The sequence below is a fragment of the Pelmatolapia mariae genome, linkage group LG10_11 (genome assembly GCF_036321145.2).
Source record: "Pelmatolapia mariae isolate MD_Pm_ZW linkage group LG10_11, Pm_UMD_F_2, whole genome shotgun sequence".
NCBI lineage: Eukaryota > Metazoa > Chordata > Actinopteri > Cichliformes > Cichlidae > Pelmatolapia > Pelmatolapia mariae.
The window spans coordinates 70,429,556-70,454,266 of NC_086236.1; the positions used below are offsets into that span (position 1 = coordinate 70,429,556).

The 24,711-nt window shown below is 38.9% G+C and overlaps 1 protein-coding gene across 2 annotated transcripts in view; it reads left to right on the plus strand.

Annotated features, from left to right (window-relative positions):
* LOC134636289 (raftlin-like) overlaps positions 1 to 24,711 on the plus strand; it is a 130,378-nt gene that overhangs the window by 73,343 nt on the left and 32,324 nt on the right. For both annotated transcript variants that reach the window (XM_063486209.1, XM_063486210.1), the window contains 3 exons: positions 1,268 to 1,376; positions 8,776 to 9,238; positions 17,491 to 17,694. In XM_063486209.1, the coding sequence (XP_063342279.1) occupies positions 1,268 to 1,376; positions 8,776 to 9,238; positions 17,491 to 17,694 (776 nt within the window). The remainder of the gene's footprint in view (positions 1 to 1,267; positions 1,377 to 8,775; positions 9,239 to 17,490; positions 17,695 to 24,711) is intronic.

Below are 24,711 nucleotides of genomic sequence, written 5' to 3' on the forward strand. Positions count from 1 at the left end.
TGTTCAGAGACTGCAGTTGCCATTTAATTTGTAATTTTCTTGTAAGTATGACCCCGAGACAAACTGGCGACCTGTGCAGAGTGTACCCTGACTCTCACCCTATAGCAACTGGGATAGGCTCCAGCCAGCCAAACATTACAGAAGTATTTTGACATTTTGTAAATGGGTTTATTTTCTTTTTTTGCTTAGGGTTAAATAAAACTATCTATGCCACTCATCTGTGAGCTGAAGAGCCAGGTGATGGCTAGTTCACCAGGGGAAAGTGCAGGGAGCATGACTCTGCCACTAAAATAATCCACCAACAAGCATATCTTAATACAAATTCACATTTATTAAATTACCTGAAGTGGTCTGGTAATTGTGGTCTGTTTGCATTGAAAATATATTCTGACGTATTTCTTAGCACATCTCACCAAAAACTACTCCTTTTGATACATCCAGTGGGGCCGTGGCAGGAAAATCACTGCGATAAAGCATAAGGATCACACAGCGACACACAAAGAGGATGAGACACGCACGCTCACTCAGAGCCTGAACTGAGAAGTTGCAAGGGCAGCCCCTAATACACACAGCAGCTTGCATGCATGCATCTTTTACCCTCCTGCACATCAGGTGTCCGTGTAAAGCCAGAGCTCATGCAGAGCAGACGTACAGCCCTTGCACGCAAACATGTACTGTATGTGCACACTGACTCAGCTGTACCCTGAGCAAGACTGTGTGTGGGGCTTCTTCGCCTTGTCAACAGGATGAGAAGCTGGGAGATAGAAGCTGGGGCATTAGTCTTCTTGGGGCTGGCTCTGGGATTTCCTGCAGAGGACAAAGTAGGAAAATACAATATCATATAAATAGATTCTCTGTGCTCAAAATACTGATATGGCCTCAAAGGGGAGGGCTGCAGGGAGGAGGGGGGGTGGGGGGGGGGCAGATGAGATTTGCATTGAAATTCCTGCCTACTGTGTGTGTTTTCTTTCATCCATGTGGATCTTTGCCTCACTTAAGTGTTATTGTATTTTTCTTTTACCTCCCACTGGGCAACAATAGCATTAACAAAGCTTCTTGATGCAGCATAATTTGTTGATAGAGGGTTCTTTGTATTTGATTCCTGGGTCTGTCAATAGCACCCTGTTTGTGACTGTAATTTTATAATTTTAAGCTGGCTGTGAATGTGGGTTTGCATCGGTGGCTTTATGTATTCTGAGCATTTGCTCAACAGGCCGGTTCACTGAAAGGCTGAAATTCATTGTCACCCCAACTGTGTTGCATGCAGGGTGGAAAGGAGCCAGCCAGTCAGCCCACCGTGCAAACTACAGCTGGAAGAGTGCCTGTCTGCTGAGCAGGTGCCCACCCCAGAGCTCATCCAGGGCTACGTCAAGAAGGTAGGTCTGTTTTACAAATGCCAAGCTGAATGTCTTGTTAGGTTGTGCCCAGCTGGAAAGAGGATAGCAAGAGATAGGGAGGGATGATTGCAGAGAAATTGCGGTGGCTTTTACTCCAAGCAGATGAATGTAGTTGGTGGTTTCTCTAGACTGCATTATTTCTGCTACCAAACCTTAAATTGCTTTATTCAGCATGTCACCTTGTCTGAAGACCCAGAGAACACAACACTTAAATGCCTACAGCTCTGCCAGCAAGCAATCATGTTGTAATCTTTTAATAACACCTTGTCACCGAATGTTTGGAGCAAAGTTGCCAGTGAAGAGGAGTGACAAAGTTTGATTTATTTATTTTTAACATAATTGCAACCTTACACCTTGATAAAACGCAGACAGTAGCAAGATGGAAATATTCCACAAATTAATAGCAACATTACAACTTTCATTCTGTTTCATTCTTTCATTCAGTCATATCTGCAGAGTTGAATTGTTATTGGTAAAATACAGTAGAGCCAAATGGATATAGGATACCGATGTTTGGTGATTTAAATGTGAGATAAATGGGCTGATATTTTGTTTTTGATAAGGGGAGTTTCACACAAACAGATTTCCCTGATGTTTGCTATGTGTTGCTCTTTTTTAGCAGCCAGTAGGTGCTCTTTCTATACTCTCAACATCATGTCCACATTCTGCAATCCTGTCTGTTTTTCTTTCGCGAAAAAATCATATTTCTGCTCTGATGTTCAACAATTTTTGCCATGAGTATGATGACAAATTATCTACAAAGAAAACTAGTTGTTCTGCAAATGGTGACTAAATAGTACAAGATCCACAGTCTTTGCAAAATATTATAGTTTAGGATTATTAACTAAAAGCTATGACACATAGAGAGGGCACCAGACCTACAGTAAGTAATTAAGTGTAGTATGAGCATTAGTCAGATTAAAGAATGGTAAAAAAAAATCTACCTAAACCCAAGATAATTATTTTATAAAGGAGGGATCTGATCAAAGGTTACCCGAGCATCTCCAGCCTCGACCCACATAATTAGATCCAATCCAAAATGAGATTAGCTTGACCCAAATACTGACAGACCACCAACAATTAGCAAATAATGAGCAGCAACAGAGTCATTTTACCTGCACCTCCATCTCACCTCAGAAGAACAGATTCTTCTCCTGCTTGCTAATTTTGTTTTACATTGTTTGGTATAAAATACAGAGTAGCTGGACCGATTCAGTGTTAAACAACTGATGTATTAAAGTAGTAACAGCATAATCGGCAGCTGTCTTAATTAGTTGGATAATTGCACCACATAACCATAATTGTAAGATTTGTTTGTTTGTTTTTTAGTTTTTTATGAATGTCAAAGTTTAAAATCATTGTTACATTGTTGTTAGAGTTGTATTAAGCTCACTTCCTATATAAAACAATTTTTCACCACTTCAAGCAAAAACACACTGTTAAGACCAACAAGGCGATGAAGGAGAAGACACATGCAGTAAATGTAAGCAAATAATTGAACAGCGCACCACCAAAATTACTTCAAATACATTTGTGCTTACATTTGACTTACGCTGTGTCACTGTAGCACTCTAAAGCTGCTGCTGCTGCCACCTTGTTTCAATAGTTTCACACTTCAAATTTGAAAGAGCGTCATTAATGGCAAGAGCTCAGTGGAAAATAAGGATGGAAAATACTCTTTATTTACTTACACTTAGAAAAGCTGCTGTCAGTAAGCATCAATGAAATGAAATTGTTATCAGAAATTTAATTGAAATATTCTGGTATAATTTTATGTGACAGCTGGCGTAAACACCTGCTGTCTCATAAATTATTTTCTTACAGTAATAAAGGAGCAAACCCAAATTATTAGAACCAGAGTTGTACATAAAAAGTTCTTTTTATTCATTTATTTATTTAGTGAACGTGATGTTTTTTTTAATGAGAACTTGGTATCAAACTGTGGTCTCATTCTTTGAATCTTAGTCAAAAATCCACTCTATTTACAGTTGTCTTTTGCTCTCCACTTATTCTCTGATTGGTTCTGTAGCTGCTAGCTTGTCCACGAGCTAGTTGCAAACAAGCTAGCACTTCAGTGGGTTTTGGTGTTTATGATTTGTGGTATTGATAATCCTCTGCTGGTCATCATGTTGAGATATGAAGCAGAATAAATGTTGCGATAACTTTAAAATACAGAATATTGCCCCTGTGTCTCAGTGAAGCTGCACATATCTATCTGTGATAAAAGCCGTGTTTCCCTCATGGTTCACGTCTAATGTTAATTAGCAAACCAAGCAGCTTGCATAGATGTATTTTCCATAGAGAAGATGAAAGCAGCAAACAGGAGCCAGAGATTTGAAATCACTGATTTAATAATGAATTGGCTGTGTATCATATGTCACTGTTGTGAATACATTGCTGCTGAAAGCCTGCTTGAAATGGCACTTCAGATGATATATACGACACGCCCTCCTCTTTTGCAGGCTGGCAATGCTGCGTCATCATGATTCAACTCTCCTGCCTAATCTATATATTACCAGCCCTGATGCCGGCCTTTTGAGCCCCGCTTCTGAACCTTTCTCTGCATTTTGCCCTTCGATTAGTCATGCAACTGCAGCCCTGTAGGACCTCATTACTGTTGGTTATCATTTTAATCTACTGAGCGGCTACACGCCTGCTGAAGTAGGAGCAGGAGGCCATGCTACAAATCTATTAAAAGGAGAGTGGACATGGATGAGTGGTAGAGAAGTGAGCAAAGAGGGCGGTTTTCTTGAGACACTCTCTTGGGTTCTATTGCTGCCTCCATTTTCCTTTCTTCATCTCCTTTTCTTAACTTTCATATTCAGTCCTTTTTCTTCCGTTCTGTCTCAGTCTCTGTCATTATCCCTTTAGCCTCTGTCATTTCTACCCTCGCTCTGTCTGCGCTCTCTATCTCTCTCTCCGGGGTTTTCATCTTGACCTTCAGACACCTCCTCCTGGTGCCACTTTAATAACTTACGGGGGAAATAGAAAATGTGGTCTCAAGTCAAAATTGAAATGGGTTTTTCACTACAGGCTGTTGATATTCTGGTGGCAGTATCAGGGAAGCTACTTCCTGAATATTTTTTCATCAAGTTTGTGCTCAGCATCATTTCTGCTAATGAAGAGAAATGATGTGATTTCGACCTCAAATCCTCATTTTCTTGACCTGAGGTGGCTCCATCTGGGCCAGAGTGACTTGTGTGTTCATTTAAATTGATAAGTTCAGAGGAATGCTGATTTTTAATTTTATTCTCCATTTACTCTTTTATCCCCAGCAGTATATGCAGGACATGACTCCTGAATTAGCAATTGTTCTCATTTTCAGAAATAGCATTAACCCTTGTTTGATGTGGCCAAACAAGCAGTCTTGTAGTTGCAGTAACTCTCGAACCACTTCTTTTTTTATCTAAAAAAATCAAACTACTCTCATTAGTAGACAGTGATATTCCAATAAGTTCAGTTTTCTTATGAAATGCCTTGAAACTGAGTAAAATAAAGACATTTACACACAGGCATTAAGGTTCGGTTTTTAGGTTTAAGCTGTCAAATTGCTTTCTCTGTGTTTAAGTAAACGTAAAGTCTAATTACAAAGTAACTATTCATAATTATGCTCAATAACTGTTAGAAGTTAAAGCTCATTTGTTTTCTAAACAAAGAAAAACTAACACTTGAAGACAGGACAGTGTGTGACAGAAACACATTTTCACCATTATTAACATATAAACATACAGTAACAGTCAAAAGTTGGGAGACATTTTAAGGGGTTTTCATCACACATTGTAGATCATTGCTGAAGATACATTACAAATAGGTTTGTGGAAGCTGCACAAAGAGAAGCCATTAATGACTTTGAACACTTTAGGCTCACCTGGAGTTTTTTCAAAAGTTTTAAAAGAGTTTCCAAACTTTCTCCACTCTTTAGTTCATCTCATGCCAGAACAGTTGAAGCTGCGCTGAAGTTGGGTAACTGTCGAGGTCAGAACATCTGATGAAGCAGCCCATCACTGTCCTTCTCGGTTAAGCATCTCTTACAGAGCCTTAAGGTGCATTTAGGTCTTCCTCAGTAGTGGCTCCTTTGAAGCAGTTCAGCCTTAAAGGCCTGATTCACACAGACTCCTCCCAGCAGCTGGTGCAGATGATGAGTTCCTCCTGCGTGAACTTATGAAGCATTGACTCTAATCTGAGGCATTGTTAATTGGCAATTTGTGATGTTGGTAACTCACTGGACTGACCTTCATGTCATAAAGTAATGATGCACTGTTGTTTCTCTACTCATCCAAGTTCTTTCCATAATTATTGGATTGCTGCTGTAGTTAACATAACTTCAATACAGCACAGCTGATGATCTCAAACACATTAAGAAAGCAAGAATGATGTTAGTTTATTTTTTTAAAAATCATTCCAAGTTATTATTAAGCTGCTTAAAACATTGAAAATAGTGTACAAAGCTGTTGCCATGTAAATAGCTGGATTTTCTTTGTGAATTCTTTTGTATTTACATTTTCTTGCCAGTGAACACTTTCATTTCTGCTGTGTAGGAAAAAAAAGAAACAGTTACTAGTACAATGAGTCAATATATGTGTGTGTGTGTATTTATATCTTTGTGGGGACCAAAAATTGGAAGTTTACTATACTTGTGGAGACCGGGCTTTTGGTCTCCACAAATATACAGTTTGAAGGCATTTTTGAGACTCAAAATGTGGTTTTAGTGTCCGGGTTAACAATGTGTTTCCCACGTTAGGAAAATAATGGTAATTCAGTATTCTGGTTGGTTGGCTGGTGTATCATTTGTTTGGCTCTAGGGAAACAATGTTAGACCTCCTAATGAACTGAGTAATTCTCTAGTAATAATGTGAAGTTGACTGTTTTTTTGTTTGTTTGTTTGGTTGTTTAAGTATTTCAAATGATGAGATGCAACCTGTGATCTTCTGACTTTGCATCTGTTTACATTGTCAGGGTTTTTTTTTATTGTGTCAGAATGTGCAGCACAGGACACCGAAGGCATTCAAACAAAAATGAAGCATTTATTTAAACTGTAAACAGAATGATAAACTAACAAAATACCCAAAACCCACAAGAGATCATAGAGCACTTGACATAGAGAAACATAAAAGCACAGCATTATAGGGGCAAGTCGATACACAGAGGACTTAATAGACAAGAGACAGGTGAGAGAAATAAGACACAGGTGCAGACAATCAAAACAATCAGGAGGAAATAAAATGTAAGACAAACAAAAGCGATGACACAAGGAAACACAAAAACTGAAACTAATGACGAGAACAATCACAATAGAGCAAGGAACCAAGGACTCACAGTATACTTGGAATAATAGTGAAACCAAACAGGAGCCAAAAGCTAAAAAAAAATCCCAGAGATCAAATCAGTATTTGTGGTATGTTGTCTTACTGTAGGGTCTTTACCTCACAATATAAATTGCCCTGAGGTGACTGCTGTTGTGATTTGGTGCTAACCCCAGCAACACTGTATACACCTTAAAAGAGGTGGTAGCATGGCTTTGTACAGATTAACATTTGTGTTCAAAGCACTTGTGTTGTTAGAAAAAGACAAAGCTTGTATATGCACACGAGGAGCCCATACAGAAATACAGAGCAGGTGGACTGCAACACAAAGGAGGGAAAAAGACAAATAATTGATATAAGGATGCAATACAAGCAAATGTTTGCAGTTTTGATTTTCTAGTGAATGGAAACTACTCTTTTTTCACACGTGATTATTTGAAAGACATATGACATTATTTGTGCATGCGTTGCTTTGGCTCTGCTGTTGTTGTGTGAACGCACTGTTTGTGACTCTCATTTTGTCATTTATCTTTGTGGTTATCTGCAGTCTTAACAAAAGTCCTGATGCTGGTGGTCTATTGTCAAGATGTCTCTTGAGAAAGAAATCTAATCTGAATGTTCTACATTGTCAAGCAAGGGGTTTAATGAAATGATGATGATAACAATAATAATGGCACCAAAAATAAATTCAATCATTACAGCCTGCTGTTTGAATCTACTGTTCTATCAACTGCACCAACATTATACAGTCAGAGCCATTCATTTCTCTCTTTGACTGCCTGCATTACCATTAAATGAGATACACCAGTTGCTCCCTTTTATCTCAGCAATTCCATTTCAACATATTGGTATGGGGAATATGATGTGGAAGCACCCAGAGAGCATTCAGCTGATATTAAACAATATGGCTGGAAACAATGTGACTGTTTTCCAATTTAATTTCATAGTGAATAACCTGCAATTTGATTTTTATTTTCTTCCCTCAATGTTACTCGAGATAGAGACGGGTGCCGCCTTGGCTTGGAGAGGGGGTTGGTTGGTGGACCGGGGCAGAAATGGAGAATGGCATCATTAACATTCCCTGACAGTTAACGTTTCAATCTCGCTCTGTAGCAGAACCCCAATATTGACATAAAAGGCCAGACAACAACAAGACAGAGAAAACAATAGAGCGCTGAATCTGGGATGTGGCCCAGGTCTGAGTACAGGGTTGTGGCTGTTCCAATCTAATCAAAACTGTGATTGGAGAAGCTGCCGGAAAGGAATGAAGAGAAGTGAAGGAAAAGGAAAAACAAAAATTTAACAGATGCAAACAACTCCATGAAGCCGTGGAAAGAAAAAAAACCTATCAATTCAAGTTATCTGATTTCAAACCAACTCCTGAAGTTTAGTTTCAGCTCTCTTAGGAAAGATTTGTTTGGGGGTCTCCTTGTTCTTAATCTGGATCCTGATCACTGGATACTGTTCAAGACATTTCAAGGGCTAAAACAACTATTTTTGCCACTAATTAGTCTGCAGATAACTTAATTGATCAACTGACTCATGTCGTAGCTTCCAAAATATCAATAAAATTACGAGTGGACATCTTCATCTTGCATGTTAAACATTAGAATAATTAGCCTGCTGACTTAGCCTCTGGCAGCAATGGTCATTTTTCAAGGTTTCATTTTGAGTCATAACTAAAAATAAGTCTGATAATATCCAATCTTCCTCAGAAGAGTTGTCTTAAGCTGATGATTATAAGATCTCATTTTGGCAGCTACTCTACATCACCAATAGTAGATAAACAGTTTCTGTGACGAGATGTAACCAAAAATTATGTCCTGTGATCACAAATACAGAGTTAACTTCAGATTTGGTACCACCAGGGTTCCAGAACCTCAAAAAGATAATGTTTTATTATGATTACATGTTGTTGCCTTAATAATACTGATATAAATCAGCATCTGAATTATTTTCTGTCAAATCACTGATTGTTTTTACTTGAATTTAACCAAAAATAAGGCACTGTAAATCATTTGTTGTCATCATTCTGGCTTTTAATATTTTTTCTTCATTGTCCTTGCTCCCAACAGCAGATACAGGATGCCGCTGACCAAGGGGTGATGTTTGTAGGATTTGTCCAGGAACCATATGGAGCCCCATGTACCAGGATCAGAGAACCCGACACCCCCTCTCTGTCTCTGCACTCCAGCCCCTGCTCTGTGCTTGACTCCCTGGGAAGCTGTAGCCCCTCAAACCCCTCAAGCCCCACCAATCATGCAGAACCCCAAGCTGGAGCTGATGTGGTGGAGAAGGAAGGGAATGACGAAGCCTCTGGCAAGGCTGGGGAAGAAGAACCAAGTGGGGAGAAGAATCAAAGTGAGAACACTGGGAATGAATCAGGGCCAGGGGTGGAGGAGGTCTCACCTGCAGCATCTCCTGTGTCAGAACAAAGTGAAGCACTGACAGAAGAGGATTCAGCATCTCATAATAATAACAAAGACAGCAGCACGGACACAAAGGAGAGGCCAAGATACCGGCTGCGGAGAGGTGACGGTAAGTGTTCTCCATGGTTACCGTCATGCGCTGAAGCTAAGAGGGAAAAGATGTGTTAAGGAAAAATCATGTAAATGAGGACTTCAGAGCTGTGAAAAATAAATGAATCTGGGGAAAGAGTGCAGAAATGTGATGATAAGACCTGAAACCTTTTTTTTATTTTTCCACAGAGATGCAAAGATAATCTGTTTTTTTCAAGTAGTGAGTTGGTTCTGACAAACTGGCAATATATATCACTACATGATGAGAACACTTTGGGAAAGCAGGGACACATGAGTACCACTTTATGGAAGTAGCATCATTGCACTCAATCATCAAGGAGAACACAAAAGACCTATTGATTAGAACCAGTTCTAAAGGTTCTCCTCCATCAGGTGGTCAACATGTTATCTTCAAGCCCGACAGCACTGACACAGCTCAGATTAACAGACTACAGAGGCGACTGGCTCACATAAATGTTACCGGCAAATCAGTAGCCCTATTTTAAACAAAATATATCTGTAATAACAACTTTATATCCAAAAATCACACATAAAGTTTCAAGAGTTTTCTTGAGTAATGAGGATACAACTATCTTTTCTAAAAAGAGGAGATGGGCATTTTTAAAAATGTAATACTCACAAAGTCCTGGCATATAAAACAAAAGGCTTCAGCATTGCTGCACATCATTTTAGTCAGTTGAATAAATAAACAGTTTTGTTATTTGTGTGAATAGACCCCTTTGACTAAATAGGACTAATTGGTCCACTGGGGGAACAATAATTAAAGGTCAAAATTTCAAAACTTCACAAAGCTTTCACACTTGACAAGACTCTTAAGTCCAAATGACACGAGACCCACCGCACAGCTATCCCTACAAATTACACAGAAAAGCCTAATGAGGGAATGATAATTAAGATAATTAAAGGTCAAAACTTCAAACTGTGAAAAGCCGTAGCTGCTACTATGTTGATGTAACACGGGCTAGTTCACTATGACTCATTTCATATTGCAAATGCTGGATGAATGATATTGGAGCATTTATCACTTCCCAGTAATTGGATAAAAACACATACTTTGCTGGTTCGTGTTTATTCCTGTTCACTTCTAATTTCCAGCCCTATATACTTGGGAATTTACTAGAGTAGCTGTGCATGATTAACGGTTCAAAATAATCTACATTATTGTTGTCCTCGATTCAAATTCTCTTGTTTTTTGTTTTAAGCATTTAACTAGACAAGTGATTAAGAGAACATTCTTATTGACAATTGAGGACACTCAAAATGCAAAGTCACTTGAGTAAATGGCTCATCCTCTCTCTGAAACAAGCCATTTAAGTTCCCTTACCCCGCTCTTTAAGCCAGCCTTCTTCTGGACAGCTGCTGCTTTCAAACACATTTGAGACTCAATCCCTGTGAGCCAAACAATCCTTTGGTTCACAGGGATTGCGTCTTTGATCTTGTTTAATATGAGCATCCACCACTGTAACAGTATATAAATGACAGAAAACACATGAGAGCATAGTAGGTCTCCTTTAATCAAACTACAATCGATAACCAGCTCTGCCACATTAGTTACGGGCTAAATCCTGCTGTCACTGGGACCGACTAAACCGAAGCTTCTTTTGTCACGTATTATGTCATACAGTTTCTAATCTTAGGCTATTATCTGCTTACACGTCTGTATGGCTTCATGTTTTGATTTTATCTGAAGCCATATCTTTTGGCTGTTTAACTGAAGAATAGCATTGTGTCGTACATCCCTCCTGAAACACTTGGCAACTGCAGAGCTGTCATTTCTTGTGGTTGCCTCAATGTTACACAACAGTGTGCTGCCTTGGGATATAATCCTCTCTATCTGTTACACAAAAAGGAGTCATCTTATTTACGAATTCACACTCATACTTAACTGATGAAGTGGAGTTCTGAAGTTCTGGGAGGTGTACATTTCATGACTCGATTGATGTCTTTCCAGAAAGTGAGCAAAGCACAGCTACACCTATGAGCTCCCTCTTTCCTGTATGTTGAAATCTGCACAGACATTTATAGTTTCGGCTTTATTTGAGCATTTCACATTAACAGATGGAGACACCCACCGCTATCACCCCCTACAGTCTCTCATCCTTCCACAGAACCTATTTGTGCACAATGTGCAAACAGTGCATTAGACACACGTCCCAGTGGGAGTGTTAATGCATATACTGCATTTCAGTATGCACAGTATGCAGCATGTTTAGGTTCAAAGCACCTAATAAGAGGTGTTGAATAATAAATGCACTCATTGATATGGAAGATTTTGCTTTTGTCTGCATGTATTTTTATCTATATGTGTTTGCAGTAACACACACTTGGCATCGCAGCAAACCACAGCCCACTGGTCCATCTGGGCCTCCCTGTAGTGCATTTTGCAGTGAGATAATCCCCCACTGCCTCGTCCTCTACCTCCCTCAGCTTCACAGCTCTCTCTATCCCCACCTCCATCGCCCTGAATCTCCGCGGCAACGCCAGCAGCGCCGGCGTAGCAGCCAGCCGGGGTGTTAGGGGAGCCTGCCAAGCTCCCTTGTCGCTCTTTACTAATGCCCAGCCTGCTGAGGAGGCCCAAGAGTCTCTGCTTCTGCTGGCTTGTCCACGCTAATCCTCAGATCTCGGGGTGAACGCTGTGCAAGTGTTGGCAGTCAAGATGGCAAACGTCTGTGGATTATGATTGAAAAAGGAGCACCCTCCCTCAGACCAAAGCTCTGGGTAGAAACTGAGCCTGTAAGTTTGAAGACTGAAATGGTTTAGTGGAAGAACAAATGGAAAGCGTATCATGATGGCAACAGCTGAATGACAACTGTGGCTTGTGAAAGTAACTTTTGAATTCAACAGTTGTTTTTTTTTTAATTATCGTTTCCTGCACTAATTAATCCTGGTCAATAAAGTATGATATGGTTATGTTTGGGCATTTGAAAGCACTTAATGCAATCTCCAAGTAGATGCAGGTCTGCTGGGGTCTGAGTGACATAAATTTAGATGTTATAGAGGGTGAACAAAAAGCTCAGTGCTAACATCTGTGTACTTTCCAGTTTCCCTCATCTATAAAAGCAAAACTCCCAGGGCACCAAATGTGCATTAGTCCTTCAAGCAGACGTCAAACTGATTAGAAATTGTAGCTGTCCATATTCACATCAACACTGGAGTATAATTGCAGCCTTATTTACATTGATGGGCAAAGAAGATGGCTTTGTTTACATACTTTAAAATTCAATGGTGACAAAACGTGAATGTTAAGTATTTATTGTTCTTCAGTATTTAAGGAAAATGACTTTTTACAACCTTAGCTCAAAGTCAATCTCTCGATGTCCTTCCCCACTGACTTTTCTGGTTGTAAAAAAGACAATACCTATAAATACAGTAAAACTGACAGTGATTGTGTTTTAGATAAAATAGGAGAGCAACACATGGATGCCATTTTTTTAACTGAAATTTACCCTGATCGGTGGAATCTGCTGTCAGCTGTTTAAATGCCTGAGATATCTTAAGTTAAATAAAACTACAAATGTGTACATGAAATTCTAATTCTGACACATACAAGTCTGAAATCTTCATAATGTGTACAGAAGGAGTCTTTCAGCTGCTCGGTTTTCATCACTGAGATCAGCATTATCTCTGCTCTGATGGGATCAGTGTCCAGCTTTTCAGATTTAATGATGACATGTGGAGTTGGAAAGCTGCGCTGCTAAGATCACGCCAGTGCCGCTGCCGCCGACCTCGTTATTTGAACAGTAGAGCTGCCATGAGATGAGCCTTTGAAGCAGCATGCTTTCAAACTCCCAACCACATTCATGCGCTTGTTTTCTTGTTAGCTGGCTCCGTCAGCTGCAACAAAAACAGTCGAGTTAGCTGCACAAACTTTATTCTGAAAGGCCTAGTTGTTGCCTGTTGATGTAATGCGTTCATGTGATTAGTTTCAAAGGACTTAGTCATGCTCTCTGTATCTGTGTGTTTCAGAGACAGTTTATTAGGGGATTAATTAAATTTTTACTGCCCAGCAGCAGAAAAAAGTGACACAGGAAGTATCTGAAACATTAAGAAAAATTATAGACTAGGTGCATTTATTTGCCCATAAGGTGACTTTTCTGGCTTTAAAGTCTTGTTCTCGGCCTGAATCCAAAAAGCAAATGATAGTCCTGCTATTGTTTTTTATTGTGTGTCATTTACAGGCCACTGAGCACAAGTGCTCGGTCCTGCTAGCTTCAGGAGGAACTTGGCAGGAGATGTGTTTTAGAGATTGATGTTGGTTAGAGTTTCTTAAAAGATTGCTTAACCTTGTGTTCTTCCTTCAGAAAGTAACTGCTCCCATGCAGTTTACACAAGGAGGATTACAAAGTGTGTGTGTGTGTGTGTGCGTGTAGTGTATCATTTTCCTTGTCGTGTAACTGGTATGTCAATGTAACTACCACAAAAGCAAGTAAATGATTATAGAATAGAATAGAATAGAATAATCCTTTAATTGTCCCACAAGGGGAAATTTGGGTGTAACAGCAGCAAGAAAGACACATATACAAACAAACAGTACACAAGACACATACAGATAAGAGGCAAACCCTGGTTATAGTGTGAATCGGTTGATAAAATAGTGCCAAGTTACAGCGCTGATGTAAACATCTATGTTTGTTGGGAGCAGTTCTGATTGTACAGTCTGACAGCTGCAGGGAGGAAGGACCTGCAGAAACGCTCCTTCATGCATCGAGGATGCAGCAGTCTGTCACTGAAGGAGCTCTGCAGTTCAGCAACATTTACATGCATGGGGTGGGAGACTCTGTCCATCAGAGATGTTATTTTGGCCAGAGTCCTTCTGTCTCCCACCACCATGCACTGGGTCCAGAGTGCATCCCAGAACAGAGCTGGCCTTCCTAATGGGTTTATCCAACCTTTTCCTCTCAGCTGCCAATAAACTGCTGCTCCAACATACAACACTGTAAAAAATGACAGATGCCACCACAGAGTCATAGGAGGTCTTTAAAAGTGCTCCCTGTACTCCAAATGACCTCAGCCGCCTCAGCAGGTAGACTCTGCTCTCACCCCTCCAGTCTAGCTTATTATTCAGGTGAACACCCAGGTACCTATACGAATCCACTATCTCAATGTCCACTCCCTGGATGTTCACCGGTGTCAGTGTGGTGGGTCTGCGTCTCCGGAAATCCACCAACAACTTTTCCAGTCAGAAATTATACATTTCTGACTGGCATTTAAAATAAAATTTGCCTAGTGGAATCTGGCTGGCCAAAAAATCAGCCATATTCACAATCTTTATGATACACTGTAGCAATATAACTAACTATAACTAAAAGTAAAAGCCTCATGCAACAGTGATGCTTTGAATGTTTTGTCATGGGTGTAACTGCCACGTGTCTCCACATAATTATTTCTGAAAAACTCAAGAATCCCAGATGAAAGCCTTGATTCCAGTTTGAGCTACTGTTATCCACCATGATGGACATCTGAAGTCAGTGTTCTTATGTTATATTCTGGTACATTATTCCCTGCTGTGTCCTACTAAATACTCAAGGCTCTTAATTCTGTGTGGTTTTTGTGTATTTCCACTGAATAGAGCACTGCTTAAAAAGACTCTTAGAGGCTCAGAAAATGAGGTCCCTACCGTTCTGCCTGAATTATGGTAGCCTTGAAGCCATAATTGTAGCATACTTAGACAGTAATAAACTATAATGCATTAAAAAAAAACAGTTATTACACAGAAAATGACTAATACTGTGAGACAGACAGAGGCCATATGGCATGTTTCTTGCTACTGGCTCTTATATTATGTCAAGCTGTTATAAATGACACATGTAACTACTTTCTACAACACTGCCATCAACAGAAATGAAGTAATCTGTGTTGAATATGGTTTTAATGTTAGTTATCTAATTATGCTGCGGTTACAAAAATTTAGAGCAGTAACCCAAAGCGATTTTAAATCACTAAGTTATATGACAGAATTTTTCATTGATTCAATTTTTCAAATCTTCATGGCCTGCCTGAAGCTCACAGAGATACAGAAAGAATTGATGGGTTAAACTACAGTGATGCACCATCTCAGGCTCGTGCACATAAACTGTAAAGCAGTTAATCCCACGCAGCCCTCCACAAAATCATTCACACTAAGAAATTGTGTTGTTTTGGCAAACCAGAGGTGTGCTGAATGGGAAGTCTCTTTGTGGTCACATGTTGTCCAAGATTTCTTTGCCATATTGTCCTCGTTGTAGCACGGGTAACATGAGGGGAGGGTGTGTGAGTGCACTGCTGCTGATTTGACTTTTCTCAGGAGTGACAAATGACAAGATTTAGAGAATTTGGTGGCCAGCTGTCAGATCAGTCAGAGGAGCCAGACAAGAAATGGTTATAAATTATTCATTCTTCCTGGGTGTCTGCCGGACGGATGGACAGACAGAAGAACCAAAGCAACTGAGCCATGACTCCCCCCTACCGCCATCATCCCACCCCAAGTGCGTGTGTGGCTGGGTGGGTGGCACTGCCGCACATTCTGCTCATCCATCTGGTTCACTTGGGGAATGACAGCGTGATATTTGCATTGGAAAGAAAGGGGAAAATGTTACCAGGCTAGATTTGAAATGCTTTCGGCCCGATTCGAACCCCCGCTCACATCTCATGTTCTGTGTTTTTTTTTCAAAGCTAAGCAGAGCAACTATTTCACTCACACACATCACAACAAATAAGGCTCTTTACACTTTGATTTAGTATGATATGAGCAAGGAGCAGTGACATACGTACTGTGGGCAAATTTCCAAGCCTGTTTCTCTCTCCAGAGGCCCACTGCATTATGCATATTTCTGCTTGATGTAAACAACAGCTAGCTGCAGCGCTTTTAATGCATTATTCAAGGTTATACTATGAATTAACTTGGTTACAATGAAACGCTCCCTTTTAAGTTCTGCATCAGCAGAGTTACATCACTTTTGGAAAACATTAAAAAGAAGAGGAGGATAAATTGTAGCTTTAAATTGCTTTTGATTCAACTCACGTTTGTTTTTGGAGAAGCAACATCCTTGGAAAAGATTTCCAGCGTATTTGTGAGTCCAGCTTGGGGCATCATAAATCTCTGCTTGTATTACTTTCTCATTTCTCGTCTATTTCGCACCTGTCAGGTGGAACCTTTGTTCCAGATATGGTAATGTTTACATTTTTTACCACAGTGTTTTGCATACAGATTTATTCTACACACCGGGTCGCAAGACAACCCAAATCTAATACAAAACAATGCAGAAAGAAACATGCACATTTTCCTGAAAAATACTATTTTCACACAAGTTATGTATCAGATTCTTAAAATCTTCTTGACCACCACAAAATTAATGTAACTTTAATTTTTACTTTTATGTGCATTCCAGTTTTGTTGTTGCTTACGGTCATAATCTTGGCTTGTTGAGACGAAAGTAGCACCAAAAAATGGCCTTAAAAATTAAATTGTTGACAATTCAGGGTGATGTTTATTGAAAAGTATTTTTGATTCAATGTGTTCGTATTAATACACTAAATTCCACATCAGTGCTGGCTCATTTTTTTGAGCTCAGCTTTTGTATTTTATCTCTTTAAAGACCAACGCAAACCCTCCCCTCTACTGTATTGTTTATTTAGTAATAGACAGCTTTATGTGGAGAAGTTTCATCTTTTCAGTGGCACATTTTTTTTCCCAGGAAATGAAAATAAACTTGCTGGAAAACATGAAAGCACACAAATTGTTATTTGCCGTTGATGGCTGGTGACCATGAACACTGGAGCCAGCTTTTCTTGGCCAAGAAGCTTGTTGACTGTCCACGCATTGGCGCAGTTTTCTTGATAGTTGTTCTCATAGGAAATAAATGTACTTCCAATTTATTTTAACTATATTTTTCTGAGTTTTGAAAAGTCTCAGGAAATAGAAATTTCCAAAGTAGTCATTAAAGATTGAGAAGAAATGCTTCATTTCTACATCCTTTTATAGCTGAATACAGCAGACAGTCCTTTGCTTTACAGCAACAAAACAGGGCTGTCTCTCAGGCAGCCATTTACGCAGATATTTCGTATAACTTCTGGCAGCTGAAGAGAAGGAAAGTCCTCCTACAGACAGTGCCAAACTACATTTTGGATTGCAGCCAATGTACAGCATTGATTCAGTAATAATACAGTAAATTCTGGGGCTTCCATAAAGGCTACATCTGTATTGTCATAAACCTTTGTGAGTTAAAACCAATAAAACTGTGACTGGTTTTGTTTTATGTCTTGCCTAAACAGGGGTCGATCTGCTGGCGCTGTACAACCACCCACCGGTCCGAGAGGGCCAGGTGAAGTACTACACTGTCAAGGTGCCTCTGCGAGTTCAAAATTGTGACGAAGGGGTCAAAGGGGTGGAGGCCAACTGGTTGGATCACATGACCCAGCACTTCAACAACGGAGCCTCGCTGGTCGATGGATATTTCCACCTGGGCAACATGAATGGTAAGCAGGCTTGACTCGCTGTTCCTGCAGCATATACAGGTTTTCTAAGAAAAATGATTTTTGGAGAAAATATTCAGTGTGGTTTTTTTTTTGTTCCACACACTGTGATTATGGGTAAACTCCACATACACACAAGCAGAATGATAGGTTTGAAATGTAAAAACACTTGAATAATGCATTCATATTCCCTTAAATATCAAAAGAGTCTTTATCGTTGCTTGGCTTCTTGGCTTCAGCAGAATAATTCTTCCACTAGCATGCTCAAAGCTATTACAGTTATTAAATATAAAAAAGTTTCCCAAATTACCCCTTTTCCTTTCACTGTATTGCCAGTAAAAATGTGAATGTCAGGCAGAAGCTCAGTTCACTTCAACCTCTATAAAATGAAAAGACTGTGACAGGTAATGATGCACCTTGCCCTGTATGGCATTAATTATGCATTAGCTAACATTTATTTTCTTCCAGAAAGCAATGAAATTATATTTGAATAACACTTGTAAATTGCTCTTGTACTTTTTCTCCTTCTGTGTCAAGAAGTGGTGCAATCCTGTAGGATGGAAACTTCACATAGACACAACTGCAGAAGAAATCACTATTGTGTTTGAAATTCTGACCCCAATTAAGGATTATTATTATTTTTTATAAACGTTTGATAAAAGATCACTGGCTATATTGATAATGAGTTCACAGACAATTCTGAAGTCTTTTTGCACAGCTTATTTTATGCCATTTTTCTGTCCTCTCGATGACACAAGCAACACAACTGTCTTTGCCAGTCTTATTATTCCAGTCACCTTCCACCAAGTTAGCTCAGTGTACTGCACAATGATATACTGTATTGTGAAAAAGTATATGAGTGAATGGTACGACAAAACAAAGAACTATTGACTTATGACGCAAACAGTTTGGATTATTAGAAAAAAAGTTGTGCTCTTAATCACATTAGAAATTATATCTTAAGCAACCAGTAAGATAACCAGTAGGGAAAACTGTGCATTCCCCAACCATTTGTCAAGTGGTTGCTGGAGGTTGCTGGCTGGTTGCTAGGTGAAATTGGTTGAAAAGAGGGTGTTGCTCTAAAAGCCCCCCATATGGTTGGTTTGCCCTAGGTTGCTTTGGTTGCTAGCAGACTGCTGCAGATGCTAGCAGTTGTTCTCCATAGCCCATAACTACTACTCAACAAGTAGTTGGCAAGAGTTTTAATAACACTAAACCATGAGTGTTGTTGCCATTGCACATTGCACTTTTTTTGATGAAAAATCTAGGTTGTTTTATCAGGCTTATATTATATTATTTTGGTGAGTGTATGTGATGTGTTGGTTGTCTGTTTGTGTGTTTGTATGGACATACTGCAAATCAATTTCCCGTTAGGGACAATAAAGTTACCATTGACCATTGACCATTGACCATTTTTGCAGAAAAATTGACTTGAATAATGAGTTAAATTAATTAATTCCCCCAGTGGAGAAAAATACTTTATGCAAATTTCAGTATCTCAAGCCATGGAACCTGTGCTAGTCGTATGACTTGAGTCCAGCAGTAGGTCAGTCTACTATATTTATTATATTTATTTTAAATTTTATGAAGATATTTATAGTCTCCAGAGTTTTTCACTTCTCTGGTGAAACATGCTAGCATGATCCGGACAGTTGAGATTATCTATAAAACACAGGGAAACGGTAGCTGGATGAAACACTAGCAAACACACTAGGATGTTGAGCCTGATGATACGTGTTTAACATTCTCATTGTAAGCATTTTAGCATGCTTACTAAATTATAATTTCTATAAAAAGATATCGACATAGGATTTCGTAGATCTGTTTTTAAGTGACCAGAGTTTTGGTAACAGATCCTTCGCCCAAAGACTAAATCAGAAAACTAGCCGAAATTATGCTTATTTTCCTCATTCTGTTATAATATTAGAAAAAATCTCAACGTTTAAACTCTGCATCACATTGTAGCACATATTGAACTCTTTGAAATACTTTTTCTACACATGAATGAAGATGAGATACATCACATGGCTAACATTAGCTGTTGGTCAGCACTGTGAAATGCTAGAGGCCTTGAAGTAAATTAAGACACTGCATCATTGCAGTTCCATCAGTGTGCTGTCTCTGACATAATCTTCATACATTGGGAAGATGTAAGTCACGAAGCTGTTTGGTATCCTCTTTTAAACTATTTCCTGTTTGGGTTTTCCTCTTCCATCAGACCCCAGCGGCTCTGTGCTTTACTCTGACACTGGAGAAAAAAGCCAGCCAGAGTAAATAAGAGTCATAATTCATTAATCTGGGAAAGTGAACGCCTCAGCAACTCTGAAACACAGATAATTAACCTGATAACAAATTAGTGCCTCCTTGCATATTTTATGTCCTGAGAATGGAGTAATGAAGTGTATTATTATGATTCAGTTTTTTCTGCCTGTTAGGGTCCTCTAACATATTTTGCATTTTTCTCATGCTGCTAAGATATGCATCTCTTGAACAGTGAATTTACTCGTTAGGATAGAAAGCATATCAGCTGCGCACTCTACCTTCACTGCCTCACAGCTTATGCTCAACCACTTTGGAAAACAGACAACTTTATAGAGGTGAATGCTGTACTTTTTGGATTTTGGTCTCTTGAGAGCAGCTGGCAGTATGACATCAAAGCAGCACCCCGTTTGTTGTTAGCAGCTAATTACATCAAACAGCCGTGCAGCTTAGGGCTTTAGAATTGGTATCCATTCCTGCCGTCTCCATATTTAGCAACTTCTTTGAAAAGAGTTTCTGAATTCAGAACGAGACAGTCTACATGTTGCAGGGGACCATCTCAACCTCATTAACAACGTGTAAATGTTTGACAGCAATACAATAAAGGAGACGGACTGACAGATTTGTGGTTGGATGGGAGGATATAGTGACAGTGACAGCCTCATTTACAGCCTCGAGACACAGAGCGGCTAGGTTGTCATGTGTGTCTAATGAGTATAATTATTCTATTTTTTTAAGACTGACCTTTTGCCCTGTTTTTTTTTTTTTTTTTCACTTTAATTTTGTTGTGCCGCTTTGAATTCTACATCTTTTATTACTTTAATAATGCTGTGCTGGCTTAGTTTGTATTAGCTTCATTATAAAATGTCTCACTGAATCAGGAAACGACATCCAGGGTTGAAATATGGAATCAAGTTTTTTATTTCATTTTATTCTTTTTACTTAACCTTTATTTGTACAGTTGATCTCTCTTGTAAATGAGACACTGAGTCTCATTAAGAGCTGTTCCCACATGGGTCTCTAATGGTCATTTGAGGCTGCATCTATTGCAAGGCATCCCCAATAGACTCACATGTTAATATACTCACCTTTACAGCAGAAATGAAGAGCTAGGTGCACAAAGTCAGGTTTTGGTTGCTGCACAGGTGGTGGAGGAGGCCATGCATAATTAAAGCTGCAACCCTCTTGGTCAGGTCTCTCTTGAAAAAGCGATTTTCAGTCTCAATGAGACTTCTACCTGGATATATAAATTATATATATGGAGGTAGATCATTTGAGTGACATGTGAATGTTTTCATGACTTGTTCAGGGTTCATTTATTCTGAAATATACTCAAAGCAGTTGATGAGTTTTTCTTGTACACGCATTTTATTTTAAGTCAGTATTTTTTTTAACTCAAAATTCACATCACATATCAGAGTAACCAAGCTAAGCAGAGGTAGTAGTAGCTGATAACTCCCTAGCTCTGCTTTAGGCTTAAAAAATGTCCAGTGGCAGTTTCAAGCTAGTTGTGGGCATATTGTATATAGAGTTTATAGTTAGAATCCTGATGATTTGTTTATGCCCTGTGTTTTCCTTGATGTTGAAGTCTTATTTTTATTGTAATGTCTCACCTGGATCGATGGATGTTTTTACTTTCTATCTAGCACTATTAAGGCAACATATAAGCTAGACTTGTGACATTTTTTAACTTCACTTGGTAATGTTATAAATACTGAAAACTACTCAGCTGTAGTTTGTTCAAGGGATGTTCACACAGAACTGAAGCTAGCAGTGCTGTAGCTGCCAGAGACCTTAAAATATCAGGGAAACGTCATGCAGCAGTGACACAAGTGACCGTTAGTGACATTAAGTGGGCAGGCACTGGGTTAAACTCACCTAAACTTTAAGGCGTGCGATTGAAAGGACCAATGTAAATGAAGAATATTGCTAAATACATAGCGAGTTATCCATGCAGTCAGAACCTGACATATCTAGTAACCAGCTGTCGGCTGCAAAGTGATGTGCACATGTGCAATGGGTCTCACTTGTTGACGGGGCTTTAGAATAGTGACACTGAGCACGTTACCATACTGATGTTAGCATGCAGTTGTGCCAACTGCATGAAGAGCAGCTAGCATGGATATAGTTCTTACAGTATTTTCAAGTTAGCTTTCAGAGACGTTGTAGTGAAAGCTTATAGCCTTTATCTGTTTCAACCAAGTAGGGTTCATAATATGTTATAGTAAATTTGTGGTTTTAGCATGAAGTTAAACGCTAACCTACTGTTATTCAGGAAGTGATCCTGTAATTCATCTACATATTAATATAAATCATTTGTTAATCAAAGCTGCTGCCAGTTGTGTTTGCATTTGAAGTTATTTCATTGATTCAATTAAGAAAACAGAGTAATCCCACAGCTATCATTCTGGAAAGTTTCTTCACAAGATGCCTTGTTTTCATCCTCTCTACCTGTTTGTTATTATTCATAACATGAATTGATTTGCAGCCAACAGAAATATGACCTGCTAATGACAAAGTTTTCCCCCCAGGATTTTTTCAGCAGCTGTGTGATTATGCATGTCCATTAACATTTGACACAGAACCCTTATTTATAAGCACTGCCAGAAGAAAGGCTTTAAACAGCCACGGGTTCATTATACTTAGGTTATTTTTGTTCCCCTTGTGATGTGTATATTAATTTACAGGGAGCTTTTGACCTCTGCGTTACGCATGTGGGGAGAGCAAGTCCCTAATAATTCACATACAGTGTGCAGTTATATTTTGTGAGGTCCTTATGCCACCACAATATAAACATACATCATTCACATTGGATATTCCCAAATTAATTCCAAAGTCTGTTTGTGTTAGACACATAAGTACTTTCTTTCAGAAAATCTATGTGAATATAAAACTCAGACAGCTCCTTACAAAATAACCTGAAGAAGATGAGATTGGGATTGTTACAAAGTTACAAAGTCAAGCTTCGGCAACTGAAGAGCATCTGCCGTGCTTACAGGCAAATAGCCTGAAGGCAGGAAGAGCGTGACATTTTTTACCCTGGGGGAAAAATGCTCAGAGCATCAGCTTAAAATCCCACAAATGTGCCTGATTGGAAACTTCAGAGCAGTGGTAATGCTGTGTAATCCACAGCAGATTATAAATGACAAGTTGACATTTTTGAAAGTACAACATGAATTTCATTCTGATATTTTTTCAGTAAAACACAGCTGTGCTTGGAGTAATGACCCATACCAAGAAAACCATGCATAACAAGTATTTATCATCAGCTCCCAAAAGAGCAAAACTAAATTATGGTGAAAGAAGGAGTTATGGACAGTGAGACTGGCCAGGAGTCAATATTATTCAAAGGTTTCCAGAGTGTTTACCAGATTATATATTAAATAATTGTTTAGAAAGCCTGGCACAGATAAAACCATCTGTCAAACGCCGGTGGAAAACCAGTAATCAGGTCAGATTACTGGTCAGTAACCAGTAATCATAGAAATTCCCAGTATTTCTCATTTTTGTCTGTCACTGTGTTCCAGTTCTATAATTCTATTAGTACACTTTAACTACTTTGTATTGACAGCATGCATATACACCAAGTAATGCCAAGACACATTAAAAATCACTGTCTGAAAAAACCCAACCCTCATCTTTTTGACCATTGTCACCCATACATGGGTGAGGAAATATCACTGGCTTTTGATTGGCTCTTTGGGTACTTTGAGGTACTTTTAGTATATTTCATGTAGTCAGTGTGAACACGTGTATGCACTAAAAATATAAAGTGTGAAAGCAAGTGAAATGGGGCAAGATACATGTCTTAATAACAAAAGAGTCCTTGTGGATTATTTTAAAGCAAGGAGATCCATAGCTTAAATTCCAGTAGTTACTGGGATGTGAAACCACAAGTACAGAGTAGGAAATCAAATTTGCTTAAAAAATTAAAAAGGTTTGAAATTACTGTTCCTAGTATATGCTCTAAGTCAACTGACATTCATCCAAGCAGAGCTCATGAATTTGGTATCAATACAGTAAGCCAGCAAAATTACAGAATTGTCCTGTATATTTATCTATGATTTTATCATCTATCGCTGTTATAATGTTTGTGATCTTTTTAAATTGCTGACACTTTCATATTTTGGTAGAAGTAGCTCATGATTATTTTGTGATACACTAGTTTGATTGTGTGGTTCTATGGTTGGATAACTAATGATTTAATACATTTTCAAACCACAGAATATTGATAAAATATCTTAGTACATAGCATTAATAAGGCTTTCATATCTCTGAATTGTTTACCTATATGTATAGTTCCAATTTACTGATCTTCATGCATTCACCATTCTCATATTTAGACAAGTTTAACAATTAATCGGTACCATTAATATGGTTTCTCTGTTTTGTAGTTCAAAGACCTTCTGCTTTTTGCATGGAGCAATAAACTCGTGTATACTTATAAAAGTACAGGTTTGAAGTTTAGCAAGTTAAGCAATCTGTTTCACCGATTGTTGAGCTAGACTTTATAAATTGCCAGCCTTTGTTTTTAGCAAATAAATCGCTGTTCATGTTTCTTCAGGCCTTGTGTTCTAAGTGCTATGTTACCTTGACAGTCAGGTCGGTCCAAAGGGATGCACACTTAGACAAAAAAACACACTGTGTCCCCATGCTACTTCTAAAGAAGGGTTTCCATGGTGAAGCTGGATAAGAAAGCATTAAGTGGCATTGTTTGCATACGCATGTGTATGTGTGTGCATCAATGAATCGCTCAGCTGG